This window comes from Phoca vitulina, unplaced genomic scaffold (assembly GCF_004348235.1).
Source record: "Phoca vitulina isolate PV1807 unplaced genomic scaffold, GSC_HSeal_1.0 scaffold23, whole genome shotgun sequence".
In the NCBI taxonomy this organism is placed as follows: domain Eukaryota; kingdom Metazoa; phylum Chordata; class Mammalia; order Carnivora; family Phocidae; genus Phoca; species Phoca vitulina.
In genome coordinates, this window is record NW_022589726.1 from 7,386,679 (window position 1) to 7,408,153 (window position 21,475).

At 39.1% G+C, this 21,475-nt stretch overlaps 1 protein-coding gene across 8 annotated transcripts in view; it reads right to left on the reverse strand.

Annotated features, from left to right (window-relative positions):
* Positions 1 to 21,475, reverse strand: part of HELB (DNA helicase B) — a 36,593-nt gene that overhangs the window by 4,833 nt on the left and 10,285 nt on the right. For 7 of the 8 annotated variants that reach the window (XR_004301335.1, XR_004301336.1, XM_032420675.1 and 4 more), the window contains exons 6-11: positions 20,852 to 20,993; positions 18,695 to 18,849; positions 15,444 to 15,525; positions 14,427 to 14,486; positions 13,009 to 13,237; positions 11,846 to 11,989 (exon numbers count right to left, since the gene is read on the reverse strand). Coding sequence is in view for 6 of the 8 variants with exons in the window: in XM_032420675.1 (XP_032276566.1) it covers positions 11,846 to 11,989; positions 13,009 to 13,237; positions 14,427 to 14,486; positions 15,444 to 15,525; positions 18,695 to 18,849; positions 20,852 to 20,993 (812 nt within the window). In the remaining 2 variants the exon portion in view is untranslated. Of the gene's footprint in view, positions 1 to 10,794; positions 10,826 to 11,845; positions 11,990 to 13,008; positions 13,238 to 14,426; positions 14,487 to 15,443; positions 15,526 to 18,694; positions 18,850 to 20,851; positions 20,994 to 21,475 lie in introns of all 8 variants that reach the window. The other variant, XM_032420677.1, reaches the window with a different exon arrangement.

Genomic DNA, 21,475 nt, shown 5'->3' on the forward strand with positions numbered 1-21,475 from the left:
AAGACGGCATGAAGTGCCAAATCTTCCCTAATAAAAGAATTTTCAACAATCAGATGGGCTCTATGTATACATGTGTTATCCCACTGGTACTTATATAGCAAAAAATAGACACCTTCAATATCCAATAATAAGAGAATAGATAAATTTGCTTCTTTGTTTACATTTATATCAAGTATCTGTATATAGACATTTGATATATTATTCTGCAAACATCAAAGATGCTTTGAAATCTAACGTTTTTAAAAACTGGATACTTTCATATAAAGAATGATCACAACTATGTAACACAAAATAAAATTACCCTGATCCAAAAAAGTACATACAAAATGAACATAAATATCTAACAAAACAAGTCACAAAAAAGGAGGAAAAATTCTATCAAAAATTTAACTACGGGCACCTAGGTGGCTCAGTTGGTTGAACATCTGCCTTCAGCTCAGGTCATGATCCCAGAGTCCTGGGATCGAGTCCCGCATTGGGCTCCTTGCTCAGCAGAGGGTCTGCTTCTCCCTCTCCCTGCTTGTGCTCTCTCTCTCTGTCAAATAAGTAAATAAAATCTTAAAAGAAAAAAAAACGAGTCTGTCTCTGAAATGGAGGGCTCTATGGATGATTTTTTTTCTTCTACTTTTCTGTATTCTCCCATTGTTGAACCATTTATTACTTTCAACATGATAAACAAAGCAAAAGAACAATGAACCTTTGCTTTTTAAGTTTAGCAAGCCAAGAATTATATAGGCAAGAAAAATGCCCAATGTCGCCATGTAATTGTAAGAAAACCACTTCAAGTTTCAGGGCTATTCTTAGTCCCTATATTTTCAGTGCCAACATAAACTAAGAAGTAGTTTGAACCATTATCTCTCCTAATGTCCCCACATCCCCCCAGACAAAAGAAGAATTGTAGGAAGACGAATGACAAGATGGGGCATGTAGAAAATACAGATCCACAGTTAAAAGCCTCTTTCTCAGCAAGCACTTCTATCTCTCTAGACACAGAGAATTGGAACCAACTCTTCAGATTATAAAAGCGTGACAAACACTTCCTTCAGGTGCTGCTGAGTCTCAGAAATTTACTTAAATGACACTTGATCATTCAAATAAAAAGTACATTTTATAGATATACAGCATATTGGACTTGGACTTCATATTGTGTATTCCTAAGCAGGTAAATGCCTAACCCAAACTTAGTTAACTGAGTACCTAATCATTAATGAACACAGAAAAACTTAACAGCTTCATAGTCAGTCTCCCTCATACTCACTTGTGCTGCGACCCACTGTCCTCACAGCATTTACAGTGATACTTGTAAAAAGCAAATCCAATCACATCAGACTCTGCTTAGAGCTGATATACAGCTCCCAAGCTCTCAAAACAAAGTCCTGACTCCTTGTATGGCTCATCTGGTCCTTCAAAGGCCAGCCGTGACCCTGCTGCCTTCCCTCCTCCTTTCCTCTTTCCTTCCCCCGAGCCACGCTCCATCGGACACGAGGAACCTCTCTGGGGTCCTGCCAGGGCGGACCCACTTCCGGACCAGCAGCCCCCTCCATGCACTCTCCAGCCCCCTGTACTTCCTCTGTCACAGAATGTTCACTGGAATGGAACTGTCCGCCTTCTTAGCTGTATTCCTCACTGGACTGTAAGCTCTTTCTTGTTCACGCTTCTTTATGCAGTGTCTCACTGAATGAATGATGCTAAAAATCAAATGGTCATGCCAAAGGTGTGCTCAGAAAGCAGGATGGGGACACCGAACTTCACCTCAATCACCTGCTAGAAATTATTTGTCCCCTTTTCATACCTTCCTTGAATTGTTAGAACTATCGAACTTCTTAAAGGAGGCAAGTTTTTATATATTTAATTATGTATAAGTCTCTCTTTAATGTGTCCTGAAACTCAACATTTGTAAAAAAAAAAAAAAAAATACAAACCATTCATTCCTTTCCTGATTTTATAGACTTAGAATGTGAAAGTCTCTATGGACCTTAAAGTGGGGGGCAAACCACTTTCTCTGCAAAGGGTCAAAATATTTTAGGTTCCGCAGGCCAGATGTTCTCTATCACAACTATTCAGTTCTTCCTTTGCAATGCAAAAGCAGTCATAGCCCATATGTAAATGAACCAGTGCTGCTGTATTCCAGTAAAACTTTATTTACAAAACTGGTAGTGGGCCAGATGTAGATATCATATTGGATACCATCATCCTAGAAGGTCCTAGGTTACCTGGCCCCCAATCCTACCCTCCCTTATCCCACATTACTTCTCTGACATCTCTTGTCACTCTCCCACGCTGGCCTCCTTGCTGTTCCTGTTCTTCAAATACGACAAGCAGGCTTCCACCAAAGAACCTTGGCCTTGGCTATTCCCTCAACCTAGAATGCTCTTCTCCTAGACCCACACAGTTTACTTCCTTACCTCCTTCAAGTCTTTGCTCAAATGCCACCTTCTCAATGAGGCCTATACTGACTACTATTTAAAAGGACAGCTGCATCTCACATCTAGCCCCACCCCGTTTCCATAGCATTTGTCATCTTCTACCATATCATGTACGGCTGACCCTGGAACAACATGGGTTTAAACTGCATGGGTCCACTTACACATGAATTTTTTTTTTTCTGATAAATATAGTACAGTACTGCAAATGTATTTTCTCATCTTTATGATTCTCTTAATAACATTTTCTTTTCTGTAGATTACTTTGTTTTAAGATTATGGGGCTCAAACTTACAACCCCGAGACCAAGAGTCACACGCTCTACTGACTGAGCCAGCCAGGTGCCCTACCTTACTTTATTGTTAAGAATACAGTATATAGGAGCAAGATGGCAGAGGAGCAGGAGACCCGGATTTCGTCTGGTCCTAGGAATTCAGCTAGGTAGGGATCAAACCATTCTGAACACCTACGATCTCAACAGGAGATTGAAGAAAAGAATAGCAACAACTCTCTGAACAGAAAAGCGACCACTTTCTGGAAGGTAGGACGTGCAGAGAAGTGAATCCGAGGCGATATTCGGGAGGATAGACGGCAGGGGAGGGGGCTTCTGTCGGCTGCTTCTGGCAAGTGATAGAGCCGCAGAGCACAAAATCAGAACTTTTAGAAGTCGGCTCCACTGAGGGACGTCGCTCCAGTGGCTAAGCGGGGGGTGGAACCCTCGTGGGACAGTGTGGTCTCAGGACCCTCGGGGTCACAGAAAGACCGGGGGTGCCTGAGTGGCAGAGCTCCCAGGTATTGGAGCAGGGAAGCCAGCTGCAGAGATGGAGCCGAGCCTCGGGCTCTCAGCTCGGGGTTGCCATAAACTGTGATCCGCGGCACAGTCAGGCCACTGCTCCTCCAGCAGGGACCCAGCAAGTGGCAGATCCGGGGAGACTCCCCTTCCTCCCCCGGGAGGAGCGGCACGGGAGCGCACTGCAGGGATCTGCTGGGTTTGGAGACTCCACACGGGGTCGGGTGCCAGAGATAGAAACGCTCAGTCACAGGCCGGGTGAGCACGGAGTGCGGCCGGAGACCAGGGAGACGGGAGTGATTGACTGCTTTTCTCTGGGGGCTCACTGAGGTGTGGGGCCCTGAGTTCTCGGCTCCTCCAGGGAGGAGATTGGGAGGCTGCCATTCTCACTCTCGGCCTCCAAAGCTGTACTGAAAGCTTGCAGGGAACAAAAGCTCCCGAGAGCAAACCTGAGCAGATTACTTAGCCCGAACCAGCAAGGGCGGGGCAATTCCGCCTCCAGCAAAGACATTTGGGAACCACGGCAACAGGCCCCTCCCCCAGAAGATCAGCAAGAACAGCCAGCCAAGACCAAGTTTACCGATCAATGAGAACGGCAGAACTCCAGCGCTAGGGGAATAATGCACATAGAATCCATGGCTTTTTTACCATGATTCTTTAGTCTTTCAAAGTTAATTTTTTTTTAACTTTTTTTTTTTGAATTTTTCTTTTTCTCTTTTTCAACCAACATCTTATCAATCCCTTTTTTAAAAAACATTTTTATTTTTCATTTTTAGAGTCATATTCTATCCCTTCATAGTAGCTACCCTTATTTTTGGCATATATATATAAGTTGTTCTCTCTTTAAAATTTTGAGATAGTTTCTTCTAACAGATCAAAATATACCCTAAATCTCTAGTGTATGGTTTTGTTCTACTCTCCTGCCTGATCACTTTCTCTCCCTTTTTTTTTTTTTAAATCCTCTTCTTTCTTTTTTCAAACAACTTCTTATCAATTCCTTTTATAAAATTTTTTATAATTTTCATCTTTACAGTCATATTCCATCCTTTCATCATATCAACCCTTATTTTTGTACATATATAAGTTTTTCTTTCTTTAAAATTTTGGGAGGCACTTTCTTCTAACAGACCAAAATACACCCAAATCTAGTGTGTGGCACTGATCTATGCACCAGCCTGATCATATTTGATCATATTCTGGTTTTTTTTGTTTTGTTCTGTTTTTGTTTGTTTGTTTGTTTTCTTTTTTCTTTCTTTCCCTTTCTTTTCACCCGGCTTCAGGTCTTTTCTGATTTGTTTAGAGTATATTTTCTGGGGATGTTGTTACCCTGTTAGCATTTTGTTCTCTCATTAATCTATTCTCCTCTGGACAAAATGACAAGATGGAAAAAATCACCTCAACAAAAAGAACAAGAGGTAGTACTGACTACTAGGGACCTACTCAATACGGACATTAGTACGATGTCAGATCTAGAGTTCAGAATCATCACTTTAAAGATACTAGCTGGGCTTGAAAAAAAGCATGGAAGTTATTAGAGAAACCCTTTCTGGAGAAATAAAAGAACCAAAATCTAACCAAGTCGAAATCAAAAAGGCTATTAATGAGGTGCAATCAAAAATGGGGGCGCTAACTGCTAGGATAAATGAGGCAGAAGAGAGAATCAGTGATACAGAAGACCAAATGATGGAAAATAAAGAAGTTAAGAAAAAGAGAGATAAACAACTACTGGATCATGAGGGCAGAATTCGAGAGATAAGCGATACCATAAGACGAAACAACATTAGAATAACTGGGATCCCAGAAGAAGAAGAAAGAGAGAGGGGGCAGAAGGTATATTGGAGCAAATTATAGCAGAGAACTTCCCTAATTTGGGGAAGGAAACAGGCATCAAAATCCAGGAAGCACAGAGAACCCCTCTTAAAATCAATAAAAATAGGTCAACACCCCGACATCTAAGAGTAAAACTTAGGAGTCTCAGAGACAAAGAGAAAATCCTGAAAGCAGCTCGGGAGAAGAGATCTGTAACCTACAATGGTAGAAACATTAGATTGGCAACAGACCTATCCACAGAGACCTGGCAGGCCAGAAAGGACTGGCATGATATATTCAGAGCACTAAATGAGAAAAATATGCAGCCAAGAATACTATATCCAGCTAGGCTGTCATTGAAAATAGAAGGAGAGATAAAAAGCTTCCAGGACAAACAAAAACTAAAGGAATTTGCAAACACGAAACCAGACCTACAAGAAATATTAAAAGGGGTCCTCTAAGCAAAGAGAGAGCCTAAAAGCAACATAGACCAGAAAGGAACACAGACAATATACAGTAACAGTCACAGGCAATACAATGGCACTAAATTCATATCTTTCAATAGTTACCCTGAATGTAAATGGGCTAAATGCCCCAATCAAAAGACACAGGCTATCAGACTGGATTAAAAAACAAGACCCATCGATATGCTCTCTGCAAGAGACTCATTATAGACCCAAAGACACCCCCAGATTGAAAGTGAGGGGGTGGAAAACGATTTACCATGCTAATGGACACAAAAAGAAAGCTGGGGTGGCAATCCTTATAGCAGACAAATTCGATTTTAAACCAAAGACTATAATAAGAGATGAGGAAGGACACTATATCCTACTTAAAGGGTCTATCCAACAAGAAGATCTAACAATTGTAAATATCTATGCCCCTAACATGGGAGCAGCCAATTATATAAGGCAATTAATAACAAAAGCAAAGAAACACATTGACAACAATACGATAATAGTGGGGGACTTTAACACCCCCCACTGAAATGGACAGATCATCTAAGCAAAAGATCAACAAGGAAATAAAGACCTTAAATGACACACTGGACCAAATGGACTTCACAGACATATTCAGAACATTCCATCCCAAAGCAACGGAATACACATTCTTCTGTAGTGCCCATGGAACATTCTCCAGAATCACATCCTAGGTCACAAATCAGGTCTCAACCGGTACCAAAAGATTGGGATCATTCCCTGCCTATTTTCAGACCACAATGCTTTGAAACTAGAATTCAATCACAAGACGAAAATCGGAAAGAACTCAAATACATGGAGGCTAAAGAGCATTCTAGTAAAGAATGAATGGGTTAACCAGGAAATTAAAGAAAAATCTAAAAAATTCATGGAAACCAATGAAAATGAAAACACAACTGTTCAAAATCTTTGGGATGCAGCAAAAGCAGTCCTAAGAGGCAAGTATATAGCAATACAAGCCTTTCTCAAGAAACAAGAAAGGTCTCAAGTACACAACCTAACCCTACACCTAAAGGAGCTGGAGAAAGAACAGCAAATAAAGCCTAAACCCAGCAGGAGAAGAGAAATAATAAAGAGCAGAGCAGAAATCAATGAAATAGAAACCAAAAGAACAGTAGAACAGATCAACGAAACTAGGAGCTGGTTCTTTGAAAGAATTAACAAGATTGATAAACCCCTGGCCAGACTTATCAAAAAGAAAAGAGAAATGACCCAAATCAACAAAATCATGAATGAAAGAGGAGAGATCACAACCAACACCAAAGAAATACAAACAATTATAAGAATATATTATGAGCAACTCTATGCCAGCAAATTAGATAACCTGGAAGAAATGGATGCATTCCTAGAGATGTATCAACTACCAAAACTGAACCAGGAAGAAATAGAAAACCTCAAGAGACCTATAACCACTAAGGAAATTGAAGCAGTCATCAAAAATCTCCCAAAAAACAAAAGCCCAGGGCCAGATGGCTTCCCAGGGGAATTCTACCAAACATTTAGAGAAGAATTAATACCTATTCTTCTGAAACTGTTCCAAAAAATAGAAATGGAAGGAAAACTTCCAAACTCGTTTTATGAGGCCACCATTACCTTGATCCCAAAACCAGACAAAGACCCCATCAAAAAGGAGAATTACAGACCAATATCCTTGATGAACATGGATGCAAAAATTCTCACGAAAATACTAGCCGATAGGATCCAACAGTACATTAAAAGGATTATTCACCACGACCAAGTGGGATTTATCCCTGGACTGCAAGGTTGGTTCAACATCCGCAAATCAATCAACATGATACAATACATTAACAAAAGAAAGAACAGGAATCATATGATCCTCTCAATAGATGCAGAAAAAAAATCTGACAAAGTACAGCATCCTTTCTTGATCAAAACTCTTCAGAGTATAGGGATAGAGGGTACATACCTCAATATCATAAAAGCCATCTATGAAAAACCTACAGCGAATATCATTCTCAATGGGGAAAAACTGAGAGCTTTCCCCCTAAGGTCAGGAACACAGCAGGGATGTCCACTAGCACCACTGCTATTCAACATAGTATTAGAAGTCCTAGCCACAGCAATCAGACAACAAAAAGAAATCAAAGGCATCCAAATTGGCAAAGAAGAAGTCAAACTCTCACTCTTTGCAGATGATATGATACTTTATGTGGAAAACCCAAAAGACTCCACCCCAAAACTGCTAGAACTCATACAGGAATTCAGTAAAGTGGCAGGATATAAAATCAATGCACAGAAGTCAGTGGCATTCCTATACACCAACAACAAGACAGAAGAAAGAGAAATTAAGGAGTCGATCCCATTTACAATTGCACCCCAAACCATAAGATACCTAGGAATAAATCTAACCAAAGAGGCAAAGGATCTGTACTCAGAAAACTATAAAATACTCATGAAAGAAATTGAGGAAGATACAAAGAAATGGAAAAACGTTCCATGCTCGTGGATTGGAAGAACAAATATTGTGAAGATGTCAATGCTACCTAGAGCAATCTACACATTCAATGCAATCCCCATCAAAATACCATCGACTTTTTTCAAAGAAATGGAACAAATAATCCTAAAATTTGTATGGAACCAGAAAAGACCCCGAATAGCCAGAGGAATGTTGAAAAAGAAAAGCAAAGCTGGCGGCATCACAATTCCAGACTTCCAGCTCTATTACAAAGCTGTCATCATCAAGACAGTATGGTACTGGCACAAAAACAGACACATAGATCAATGGAACAGAATAGAGAGCCCAGAAATGGACCCTCAACTCTATGGTCAACTAATTTTTGACAAAACAGGAAAGAATGTCCAATGGAAAAAAGACAGTCTCTTCAACAAATGGTGTTGGGAAAATTGGACAGCCACATGCAAAAGAATGAAACTGGACCATTTCCTTACACCACACACAAAAATAGACTCCAAATGGTTGAAAGACCTCAATGTGAGACAGGAGTCCATCAAAATCCTAAAGGAGAACACAGGCAGCAACCTCTTTGACCTCAGCCGCAGCAACTTCTTCCTAGAAACATCGCCAAAGGCAAGGGAAGCAAGGGCAAAAATGAACTATTGGGACTTCATCAAGATAAAAAGCTTTTGCACAGCAAAGGAAACAGTCAACAAAACCGAAAGACAACCAATAGAATGGGAGAAGATATTTGCAAATGACATATCAGATAAAGGGCTAGTATCCAAAATCTATAAAGAACTTATCAAACTCAACACCCAAAGAACAAAGAATCCAATCAAGAAATGGGCAGAAGACATGAACAGACATTTCTGCAAAGAAGACATCCAAATGGCCAACAGACACATGAAAAAGTGCTCAACATCGCTCGGCATCAGGGAAATCCAAATCAAAACCTCAATGAGATACCACCTCACACCAGTCAGAATGGCTAAAATTAACAAGTCAGGAAACAACAGATGTTGGCGGGGATGCGGAGAAAGGGGAACCCTCCTACACTGTTGGCGGGAATGCAAGCTGGTGCAACCACTCTGGAAAACAGTATGGAGGTTCCTCAAAAAGTTGAAAACAGAGCTACCATACGATCCAGAAATTGCACTACTGGGTATTTACCCCAAAGATACAAATGTAGGGATCCGAAGGGGTACGTGCACCCCGATGTTTATAGCAGCAATGTCCGCAATAGCCAAACTATGGAAAGAGCCAAGATGTCCATCGACAGATGAATGGATAAAGAAGATGTGGTATATATATACAATGGAATATTATGCAGCCATCAAAAGGAATGAGATCTTGCCATTTGCAACGACGTAGATGGAACTGGAGGGTATTATGTTGAGTGAAATAAGTCAAACAGAGAAAGACATGTATCATATGACCTCACTGATATGAGGAATTCTTAATCTCAGGAAACAAACTGAGGGTTGCTGGAGTGGGGGGTGGGGTGGGAGAGATGGGGTGGCTGGGTGATAGACACTGGGGAGGGTATGTGCTATGGTGAGCGCTGTGAATTGTGCAAGACTGCTGAGTCACAGATCTGTACCTCTGAAACAAATAATGCAATATATGTTAAGAAAAAAAAAAAGAAGAAGATAGCAGGAGGGTAAGAATGAAGGGGGGGAATCGGAGGGGGAGACGAACCATGAGAGACGATGGACTCTGAAAAACAAACTGAGGGTTCTAGAGGGGAGGGGGGTGGGAGGATGGGTTAGCCTGGTGATGGGTATTAAAGAGGGCACATTCTGCACGGAGCACTGGGTGTTATGCACAAACAATGAATTATGGAACACTACATCAAAAACTAATGATGTAATGTATGGTGATTAACATAACAATAAAAAATTAAAAAAAAAAGAATATAGTATAGGATACATAGAACATACAAGATATGTGTTAATCAACTGTTTACATTATCGGTAAGGCTTCTGGTCAACAGTAGGCTATGAGTAGTTAAGTCTTTGGGAAATCAAAAATTGTAATGGATTTCTGACTACAACGAGGGGTCGCTGTCCCAAATCCCCACAGTGTCCAAGGGTCAACTGTAGTTTACTTATTGTTTTATGACTGTGTCTGTCTGTCTCCTTTCATGGACTGATCTAAACCAAGCACCAAGAACAATCTAACTCAATAAATATTTGTTGAACTGAACTGAACTTGGAAGAAACAAAGTACACTCATACAAGATAACAATCACGAATGTTCTCAGAGGTAAGAGATGCTATTTCAACCACAAAACAAGAGCCAGATTTAATAAAAGGAACACTTAGAGATAGTTACTACAACCTTAATCGAGTAATAAAAAGACCCCTTCATACTTCATTTGTCCAGAAATGTAAAAAAAGACTGGATTATAAATTTGAGGAAATCTCTCAGAAAATACAGCAAAATGATAATGAGATGGAAAGCAGGAGAGAGATAAGAAATTTGGATAATCAGTTCTGGAGGTTGAACATAGTAGACATTCTAGAAAGACAAAACAGAGAAAACTGAGGACAAGAAATCTTAATGAAATTATTCAAGAAAATTCCCCCAAATTGACTGATATGAGTTTCCAGAATTACAGAGATCCCATCATAAAGATCCATGGGAGGAATTTTGCCAGGACCTCGAAGCCAGGAATATTTGTACTTCTTAACAACTGGCTGTTTTATTTTGTTTTTGTTTTTTTTTTATCCAATAGACACAGTCCACTGACTGCTTCTCTCTTGTTTTGAAAATTTAAAGCCAAATCTGCAGTCTACACTAGCAAGCAAATAGGTCAGTGCACATATCAGCATTCCATCCCACTCTTAGCGAGAATCCTTTTATCACCCTTACCTTTATTTTCCACTTGACATCATTTCTTTATCTTCAAAAAAAAAAAAAAATCAGGCTGAATTGTGGGCATTTTTTATAAGTCATTTCAAATTCTTTTTGGAACTGAGATGGAGTAGGTTAATAAATAAAACACCATCTACTTAAAAAAAAAAAAAATCCCTATGCTAATTAATGTTTGCCTACCAGTAGACGACACAGGGTAACCTAAATTTTTCCACATGCAAATGTAGGCTGATGCAGCTTCATGATTAAAGCAACACACAAACATCAAAGAGGGGCGCTCAAAACAGTGAGTTAAATAACAGAACCACAAATAGCTTATGGGAATTCAAGAGTATTAGAATGGAGCTAAGGGGCACGTGGGTGGCTCAGTCGGTTAAACATCCGACTCTTGATTTCAGCTCAGGTCATGATCTCAGGATTGTGAGATCAAGCCCCACATCAGGCAGATTCTCTGTCTCCCTCTGCCCCCTCTCGCCCGTTCCCCCCCCCAAACAGAGTTAAATGCAAATTGCACTAAATGCAATGTTGTGTCCAGGATTAGATCCTGGGACAGAAAAGGGGTATTAGTGGAAAACTGGCAAAATCCAAATAAAGTGTGTAGCTTAGTTAATAGTATTCTTCTAATGGTAATTTCTTAGTTTTGACAAAAACACCATAGTTGTGTAGGATATTAACATTAGGGAAAGTTGGTTGAAGGGCACATGGGAATAGTCTGTGCTACCTTTCCAACTCTTGTATAAAACTAAAATTATTCCCAAGTAGAAAGGAGCTGCCTCACAAGAGCAAGGGCAGAGGACACATTTGTCAAAACCCATCCAGCTTTATAAATATAAATGCCTATGGAAATTATACCCCAATAAAGCTGATTATGTAACAGTAAAAAAGTAAGCTGCAAAGATAAATAAACATCACACCACCATTTATGTACGCCTTGGTAACCTTGTCTCTCATTAAACAAATAAAGACAACAAAATCAAGAAGAAAATCATTGAAGGTACTCTATGGCTCCGAAACCTGTCCAAATAGCTTTATAAATGTCCACTGTTACCTGAAAAGTGTGGATAGTTCTTGCCCATGCATGTTTAATGTGACAATATTTCATTAGTTTTTCAAAGTCCACCGTTATTTCCAAGCCAGCTGCATTATTAATGGTCAAAGATCTTCTCTTTCCAAAAGTTACATCAGTGACATCCTATAACCAAAACAAGGAACTATTTTGTATGTTTTCAAATATGCACACTTTGTAGAGATATTCTATTTTTGTGTTGAACATAAAATAGCATGTATGTTCACAATTACTAAGAACTTTCAAAAGGCTAAAACCTACACTTGAGCACAAACTGAATACATATACACCCAAATTTTAGTAAACTTGAAACTTGACCTTAATTTGACTCTCTGGAAAACAGACAGTGTTGTCTGACTTATTCTGAAGTCTATACATTTCACTTCTTGCACTGACTATGTAAATCTGCACATACTCTTTGCAAAAAGTTTATTTTTCCCCACAGCTTGTAAAGAATAACCTCCAAGTTTAAGAGGGCATTTATACAATGAGAACAAATTCAAGGAAACTTCTCTTGTTTCTATAGTTAAGCAGCAACCAAGGAGATGATGCTTTGCAAAATACAATAAGTGTGTCACTTTTTCCTTATTTTTGTTACCCAAGCTCTTCGAACTTATTAAAAATATGTTTCTTCACAAAGTCTTCCAGAAAATATAAGAGGAAGAAACATGTCCCAACTCATTTTATGAAGCCAGCATTATTACTCTGACACCAAAACCAGACATTACTAGATAACTACAAACCAATATCCCTCATAAACATGAATGCAAAAATACTTAGCAAAAAATTATGGAAGAATGTCAACTCTGATATGATTAGATTCTGAATCAAACCTAGGGCAATTAAAAAAAAAAACACCATGGGGCGCCTGGGTGGCTCAGTTGGTTAAGCAACTGCCTTCGGCTCAGGTCATGATTCTGGAGTCCCAGGATCGAGTCCCACATCGGGCTCCCTGCTCAGCGGGGGGTCTGCTTCTCCCTCTGACCCTTCCCCTCTCATGCTCTCTGTCTCCCATTCTCTCTCTCAGATAAATAAATAAAATCTTTAAAAAAAATAAAAATAAAAAAAAAATAAAAAAAAAATAAAAAAAAACACCTATCTCTAATAGGTAAAAAGGAAGGTACTATTTCTATGTTGTCACTTACCTTTGTTATAAAAAATATTTCTCCATTGCAGAGTCGAATATCACTTTCAAAGTCATGCTTATTTTTAGCAAAACCATGAGGAGTACCATTAAAGTCTTCACCACTGGCCTCTCGTTCATTACTTTCCTGACTGGGAGAGGTACTTTCAGGGAGTAACTCCGAGAGATATGCATTCCTGGTACAACAAATTTTATCACCAACTCCAAACTGAAGTCTATTCCGATGGTCTCTGGGTCAGAAAATGAGAATACGTCATCAAGGTTTGGAAAACCTCAATTTCATTTTGTTTAAGCATTAACCCCCACTCAGATCTGATCCAATTTTCAAAATGATTTCCACACTCTATCTTTACTTCACTTTTTTTCTCCAAATGTCAACAAGAAATCGGGCTCCCACGGTCATGGTCTGATTACCTATCCCCTCGGTGGCACCTCAAACCCAAAGATATATCCCAGCCAAATATTTTCAAATTAGAAATCTTGGCATAAATGCTGACATCTCTCTTGTCCTCTATATTCTAAAAGTTGCCCAAAATCTTATTGAGTCTACCTTTTAAATTCATCCTCTCCTCTCCGAGAATCTCTCCTATCACTACCCTATTTCACGTCTTACCCCATGTACACATATTTCTAGTCTAATAATTATGACCTTATATCAGAATAGGAGCAGCAAATTAAATGCTGGCGATATACCTGTTACTGAGCTAAGTCCTTTAGAGAGATTATTTCATTTCATCCTCACTACAACTCCATGAGGGAAATGCTGCGTCGGTATCCTCTTTTTATATATATGGAAAAGCGAAACTGCCTGCCAAGATCAGAGTCACTGGGACACAGACTGGAAGACCTCCCGCTGGTGCTTTCTAACCCTTTGTGAGGCTATCTAAGGTGGTTTTCCTGTGTGTCTTCCCTCAACAGACAGGGAGCTCCTCCTGGAACTTCCACATCTCTAATTTCTCTGCACTTAATAAATACTAGGTGTTGATAAATGCAAGAGAAGTGAGTTAATTCTTCCTGTGTGTAAACAGAGCCACTTTTCCACCCTTATATTTCTCTTGTAGATGTCCACTAAGGTGCTCTCTGCGGGCATCCTGTTGCTAAGGTTCTTGGACACACCTATGTACACATTCTATTTGGAAAACATTCTGAATTCCCCACACTCATCTTGGAGAAGCTGGAGGTTGCCAACTTGAAAACCACAAGGAAAACTGTATTCCTTATTTGCTTATTACACTGATTGCCACAACAGTCAGTTCTTAAACATACATATTATATTTAATTGAAGAGATCATTTGACTTCACAAATGAGAATAGAAAAGATTTTAAATATGTGGCTACAGTGATAAATGTCAAAAACAAATAAAAGGACGGTGAATAAAGGAAGGACTGTCCTGGAGCTTTCCGATCTTTAGTGCTCACTTGATTAGGTGGCCCGTGTAGTGCTTGCAACAGCAGGCGTTGATGACGTCACAGTCTTGCCTGAAACACATGAACAAGCAAGAAGCAAGGGTCACCTTAAAGGTCTCTATTTTGTGCTTATTCCTGTTACCAACAATGACAATGTACTACACGCTATAAAAAGTTTCCAGGAGGGGCGCCTGGGTGGCTCAGTCGTTAAGCATCTGCCTTCGGCTCAGGTCATGATCCCAGGGTCCTGGGATCGAGCCCCGCATCGGGCTCCCTGCTCAGCGGGAAGCCTGCTTCTCCCTCTCCCACTCCCCCTGCTTGTGTTCCCTCTCTCACTGTGTCTCTGTCAAATAAATAAATAAAATCTTTAAAAAAAAAAAAAAAAGTTTCCAGGAATCTCTCCAGGAAAAAAGCGTTTTGTAATTTTTATCTTTTCTTTTTATAAAAAGAAAAATAGAATTTTTTAAGTAATCTCTATACCCAATGTGGGGCTTGAATTCACAACCCTGAGATCAAGAGTCCCACGCTCCACTGACTGAGCCATCCAAGTGCCTCTGTAATTTTTATCTTAATGTAAACCTTTGTTCCACTCAGATTTCATGGGAGTTTCCAAATATAGTATTTGGTAGAAAGAGCCCTATTTATTTTTTTTAACATTTTATTTATTTATTTTGAGAGAAAGACAGTGCAAGTGGGGAGAGGGGCAGAGAGAGAGAGAGGGAGAGAGAGAATCCCAAGCAGGCTCCATGTTCAGCGCTCAGGGCAGAGCCTGACGCGGACTGCACCACACAACCCCGAGATCATGACCTGAACCAAAATCGAGTCAGATGCTTAACCGACTGAGTCATCCAGGTGCCCTGAAAGAGCCCTGTTTAAAAACTGCCCTCTGCCATGTCTAACAAAGAAATACCTCAAAATTAGAGAATTAGCAGTGATGAATGATGAGAGTCTCCCATTTAAACAGAATCTATGTATGTGACAAGATTTAAAAGCTAGACTAAGAACATTAAAATGCTTTAAATGTGTTACCTTCTAAAGGCAATAAATTGGGATGTTTGCGCATCTTGTAGATCATTTTCTTTGAGTAAGGTTCTAACTGCAGAATATAAATCTGGTAATTTAAGAGAAAAAAAGTTAACACAGAAAAGCACCAAATTACAACATTGTTTTGATGGAGCAACTAAGTCAGAATTCCTGCTAAGGGAGCTCCGGGAAATGGAATACAAGTTGGCCATGGGAACATCAACCTCATTTGCTACTGCAGCCAGAGCACCAGAAGAGAGAACGACGATGAGGGTTCCAGGTGCCCTATCCTCAGCAGGGACGTCAACCACTAGCCAGGACAGCTCCTAATCTGTAATACAACCACTCACCACTGATGGTTAGTAAATACTGAATTTAAAATATGAGCAAGAGGACCAACTATGTAACAGAATCCCTGTAAGGTAAGACTCTCTTCTGTTTGAAGTTCTGGTGGTAATTGAATTATAATTGGAGGATCTCTATGCTTTGCACATGTTATTTCACTGAATCTAATCTTCACAACATTCACAGGAGGCAGGTATTAGATCCAAGGTTGATATTTAATATAAAATATTGAGACACTTCCATGAAGGATGGAAAATAGCTACTCCCCAAACACCACAATGCCCCACCCGCACCCCAACCATGTGTTTGCTACCCCTAGAACCCTCAGAGCTCCCCATGATCCAGCAACTAAAAGGTTAACCCTGGCATAGGGGGCACCCATCCCAAGAGTGGCCACACCTAACCAGCTATGAAATAGCTTGACCACAAACATCGATTATATTCTAGATATAAATGTGAAGCTGAGGCTCTTGGAAGTAAAGTCATTTTCCAAATGGCGGAGGGTGGCTGGCCTCCCTTTTAGACCTCAGGTCACTGGTAATGAGGACATCCCACTTATAACCTCCCTCAAAGCGCTGAGAAGTAGACTTCCTCTAATCTGTCTTACCAATAGTACAAAACAGTGAACATTTCTCATGAGAGAGAGAGAGAAGATATAAAAATTTGGGTAAGAGCATTTTAGGCTTTTGTGCCTTCCCCTTGTAGCAGATGAATCACAGGGGAATGAAAAAGCCCAGGCCTCGTGATGCCCTGCTCTAGGAAGACTAAATTAGTTGCTTACTGAGCCCTTCATCATTCAGATGAAGGGAAGATTCTCACTGAAAAATGGCCACTCAGCTCACCCCAGCCAACCCCTGGCCTGTCAGAGCAGGAATTTGTTTTCCTTTACACGTACGAGATCACGCTGTTCTGGTCTTGCTTTCTTCATTCTCTGGACATCTTACAGATCAATATGTACACTGTATTTCATTGACTCTAAGATACACATTTTTCTCACACTTCAGCATCTCTGAAGTTGTAGCCCAGCTATGAAGCCTGTCTTCGGTCTTTGTACTTTGTACTTTGTAATAACGGGAATAATTTACTCAGTAACTTAATTATTAATGGGAAAGTACTATATGCCTCTCTCTAAGGAATATTTATTTAGTTCTCTTGAAGAAGGGACTAATTTGCTAGCTGAAGGTTGTAGTTAAGATGGAAAAACAGCATCAGCTGAGCTCTGCTGCCATTCTGAAACAGACCACTCTTTTTCTTAAAGTATACTCTCGATACCATAAAGAATGGGCCACCAGAAATAAAACTAACGACATTTTAGGTAGATCTAAATGGACTGGCAAGGAGGGCACATTCCTTAACCGGCTAAGTTTCATCTTTTCATCTGTACTAGTACCTACTCTTAACTAAGCTGTTGTGAGAATAAATATCACCTATTAACTATTCACAATATATTTAATAAAAAACCACAAAGCAATGTGCAGCTCATAATCCCATTTACATAAGACAGAAATAAATAATATATGTTTGTGTATGAATATAATAAGGTTTAAAAGGATCAACACCAAACTTACTACATAGTAAGAGTAATGGATGAGTAAGAGTAGTAGTATGCAACCTTTTGGGGGTTGCCTTGGGGGAAACAGAGAGGAAGATAACAGGGAAATATTCATTTTTATGTCAGACATTCCTGATTATTTGACCTTTTTTTTAGGGATAGAAATTATTTCTACAATCAAAAAAATCAAAAGGGCATTTATAGAATACTATGTATTATATGATCCTGTTTCAAAAAAGAAAAAAATTATTATAACATGTGAATGGATCCCAACCCAAGGGAACCGCGACTATGACCCACAAAGCAGGAGAGGCTTACATATAAAGCAGTACATCACTTAATTTCACATTGGAGTGAAGGTCGCTAAGTAGTTAGGATATACCCTTAAGAATGATGACTACAATATATTCTCAGTAATAATCATTTAAATCTTCACTAATTCAATTTTGAGTAAACCATTACACTATTTTAAAAAGTTTGCTAAGTATGTTTAGAATACACATAAAGATCAAAAGGTTTAATCAATTTGTAATAGATCATTTAATATCTATTATTCATGAAAAACTAACAGTTCTATAGCACCTCGAAACCGATGAGTGCCCTCAACCCTCACAACAGCTCCACGGGCAGTGTCCTATGAATCCCATTTTACAAATGGTTAAGTGATGTGACATGGGTCATACACATAAGGGAAAAGACTCTGTGCTCTTTTTGACCCTATTACGTTGTCACCCTAAGACCCCTAATTAGAAGCAATGCCTGTCCATTTTATAAGAAACAGAAAGAACTAGTAGGAACTCAACTTGGCAACAGTTTGACCAATATTTTTGGTTCACAAATGTACCCAAAATAGCAAATGTAATTTCCAATTGCTATACAAGAAAATCTTCATTAATTAGGATATGCTTTCTCCTGAATGAACTTGGATTCCTGAGGCTTTGCTTCATTTTAAACTAATCATCTACATCCATCTATTCACTCAGTAAATACTTACTAAGCCCTTAGTGTGTATGCGTCAAGAGCTTACTTCTTGGGTATGTATGTGTGCATGTGTGTGTTTATTGCGTATGTTTATATTGCATCATTAGTCCTTCCAAATTCCTTCCAGAGCATGATGTTATACGTATGATCTGTTAAGGCAGATCTGGTTACATATGTTGGGCTGGGAGAGCTTACTTCTTTACCAAATTCTAAGGTACTCTGCTTCTGATGATGAATAAATAGTTTATTTATTTCAGTGCCTAAATTTTCTACTAGCAATATTTATCTTTACCATCAAATAAAATTACAACTAGTCATTTAGTAAGTATATTATAAAACTGAAATTATAACCCTACATAATATAGAAGTTTATACTTACAAGAGTGAGGATCATTTTTCGATAACTGAGAGCTGGCATCCTCTTCTGGGAGTCTGATAAAAATAAATGTTTTATCTTGTATTGAGGCAGGGAGTGTTGGATTATCAGAGATATTCAGCTCTGCATCAAATATTGGAAATTGGCGTCTTGAGATTCTTAAGTGAAGATAAAATAACACAGCAAGAACATTAGTATCCAAAAATGTGTCTTCATATATCATCAGAGATAATGTCATTACAATAACTAATATCTGCTAATAGATAATAAATAAGATGAAAAGGCTACCCATATAGGCATTATAAATAGTAAATGAGTTATAAAATAGAATTAGCAAGACCATAAAATTACACTTACCAATCAGTCCCCTACCCCTAGCAAATTAAAAGCATTAGAAAAAACTGCCAGGGAATTTACCGTTCTGAGAACTTGACCTACTCTCCTCCAGACCAGGAAAGAACTATTCAGGGTAGGTATTATCCTCATTTCACAGGTGAGTAGCATGAGGCTTATGCAACTGCAGTGGGTTGCCCACAGCCACAGAGGTAGAAAGCAGAGGAGCGAGGAGGCAAATCTGGGCCCTTCTGGCTCCATAAGCCCTTTCTATTTCAATGAATCTGGACTCTTTGGGGCCTTTTTCATAGGCTTACATCACACTCTTTTTCTCCTTTCTTTTGTGTATATCATACATGTGTCCTCATTTTCTTAGTTGAACCAAATATCCACATCTTCTCTATGCTTCTATGCCCTCAACCTTCTTTTGTTCTTTTATTTCCCAAGACTAGCAAATCCTATTAGAAAACAGAGCATGGGGCAGGTGCCTTATCATAACAGAGTCTCTCCTTGGTTATCTGGAAGAAGACCAATTCCCTGAAAAGACCTAACGGCAACCTGGCTATTAAAGCTAGTGGTACCCTACTGTCATCTTCAATCCTTCCCCACAGGGTTGAAAGGGAGGAAAGGGAAGAAGGCTGTCCTTGCTGAAATATCCCAGATCCAATTCTGGGGATGCTGAGAATTACCATGGATTTCCTGTTTTGCTTCTGACCCATAACATGAAACACACTTCTAACTCTAGGAGTCCTTCCCTGCTATCATTAGGATCCTTGTGACATTAAATATTTGGTGATGACAAGAAGGAATGATGAAAGCAGCACAGCTCAAATGACATCAAAAGGGTTAATAAAAGGAATTCCTAAGTTTCAGATAAAACTGACTTCTGAGAAATCTAATGTGCTTTAGATTCTTCTGAGATTTTCAGACTTTAAAGTGACCAATCATCTACCAACCTCCCCCAAACGAGGTGGCCTTTAGGTAGGAGCAGGAGGGTAGACAAAAAGAATATTACACATCCAACTGCATTCTTTTGCTTAATGTCTTGATATGAACCTACAACATCCTACCCTATCCCTGTCAATCCTTCCTATACTCCTACAATCCTATCCAGGGCAGACAGGGGCATTAGAGAAAGGACATTCTGAATGTTCTAATTTCTGCTGAATCCAACCAAGAAAATGTTTGAGCAACAAAAACAACATTTCATAAAAGAATGTCAAAAAGCAAAGATAAATTTTGGCCCAATGAATAAAACAGTCTCTTAGAGTGATCCTCTGTAACTAGAGGATCACTCTAAAGGCATATGCAAAAACTAAGGGGAAAGAAGGATTCTTTTCTACACTAAGGGGAGTAATATGCCATGGGTGCCACCAGGATTCATCAAGGAATAAAATACCATATTCCCTTTTTTTGGGGGGGGGGGGGCCTTGGGGCTCCCCTTACAAAAATTAGGGGATAATTCTTCCTCATTCTCCCTTGAACTCTAATGAACTCATTTCCAACTCTCTGTTTCCCTTAGGCTTATTCTAGGCTTTAAGCTTGATGCAACTTTAATTCACATATATACTTTTTAAATCAGGAAAACACATTCACTTAAATTTCAATAATAATTCATGCTGGACCAGTAATGAAAAACATTACCTTTGTTTTTCTAACTGTGGGGCAAAAGGTCCATATATACCTGAAGGCTAGAATAAGTTTGCTAGAAGGGCACAGGAAATGTACTGCACTTAACTGTCCTAATTCAAAAGCTAATAGATATGTTTTTTACTTTTTATTTCTAATACAACAGAGAGAAAATGCAAAATTTTCATTATACTATACCTTGTGGCATTGTTGACAATTAGCTCAGATTCTGCTCTATGGTTTTTCTTTAGTTCAATAGCACAATTTCTTGACTTAAGAGTCTCAAAAAGATCTATCAGCAAGTTACCAGGTTCGATGCTGGGCAACTGTCTAATATCACCTAAAAGGAGAATAAGATACAGCAGGTTTTCGGTAAGAGGGTTCCTGAAATTTAGAAGTTGTTTTTATTTCTCCCTACTGATATATGCTATGATTATAAAGATTTATTCTAAGAAAAAAGCCCCCCCAAAATTGCTTAAGAACATTAACTCTTTAAAAATGTTATTTAACAACAACAAAGCATTCAGAGTAAACAGTATGAGATATAAAAAACAGTGATAACACAGTAAGGTACAATCTGAATTGAACTTCCTTCATACCTATAACCCCAGGCAAACTGTGTAGGGGCATATATTTTAGAGAAAAACAGGCCTTAGAATCTTAGGTATATGGTATTCAGTCACCTACTCAGTCTTGCTCAACGTCTTAGTAGACCTGGAAGAATCTATGGCCTCAAATAAATAAAATAAACATATAAAATACAAAATAAACAAACCCAACATATTTGATAATAGATAAATTCCTGTAATATAATGATAATGT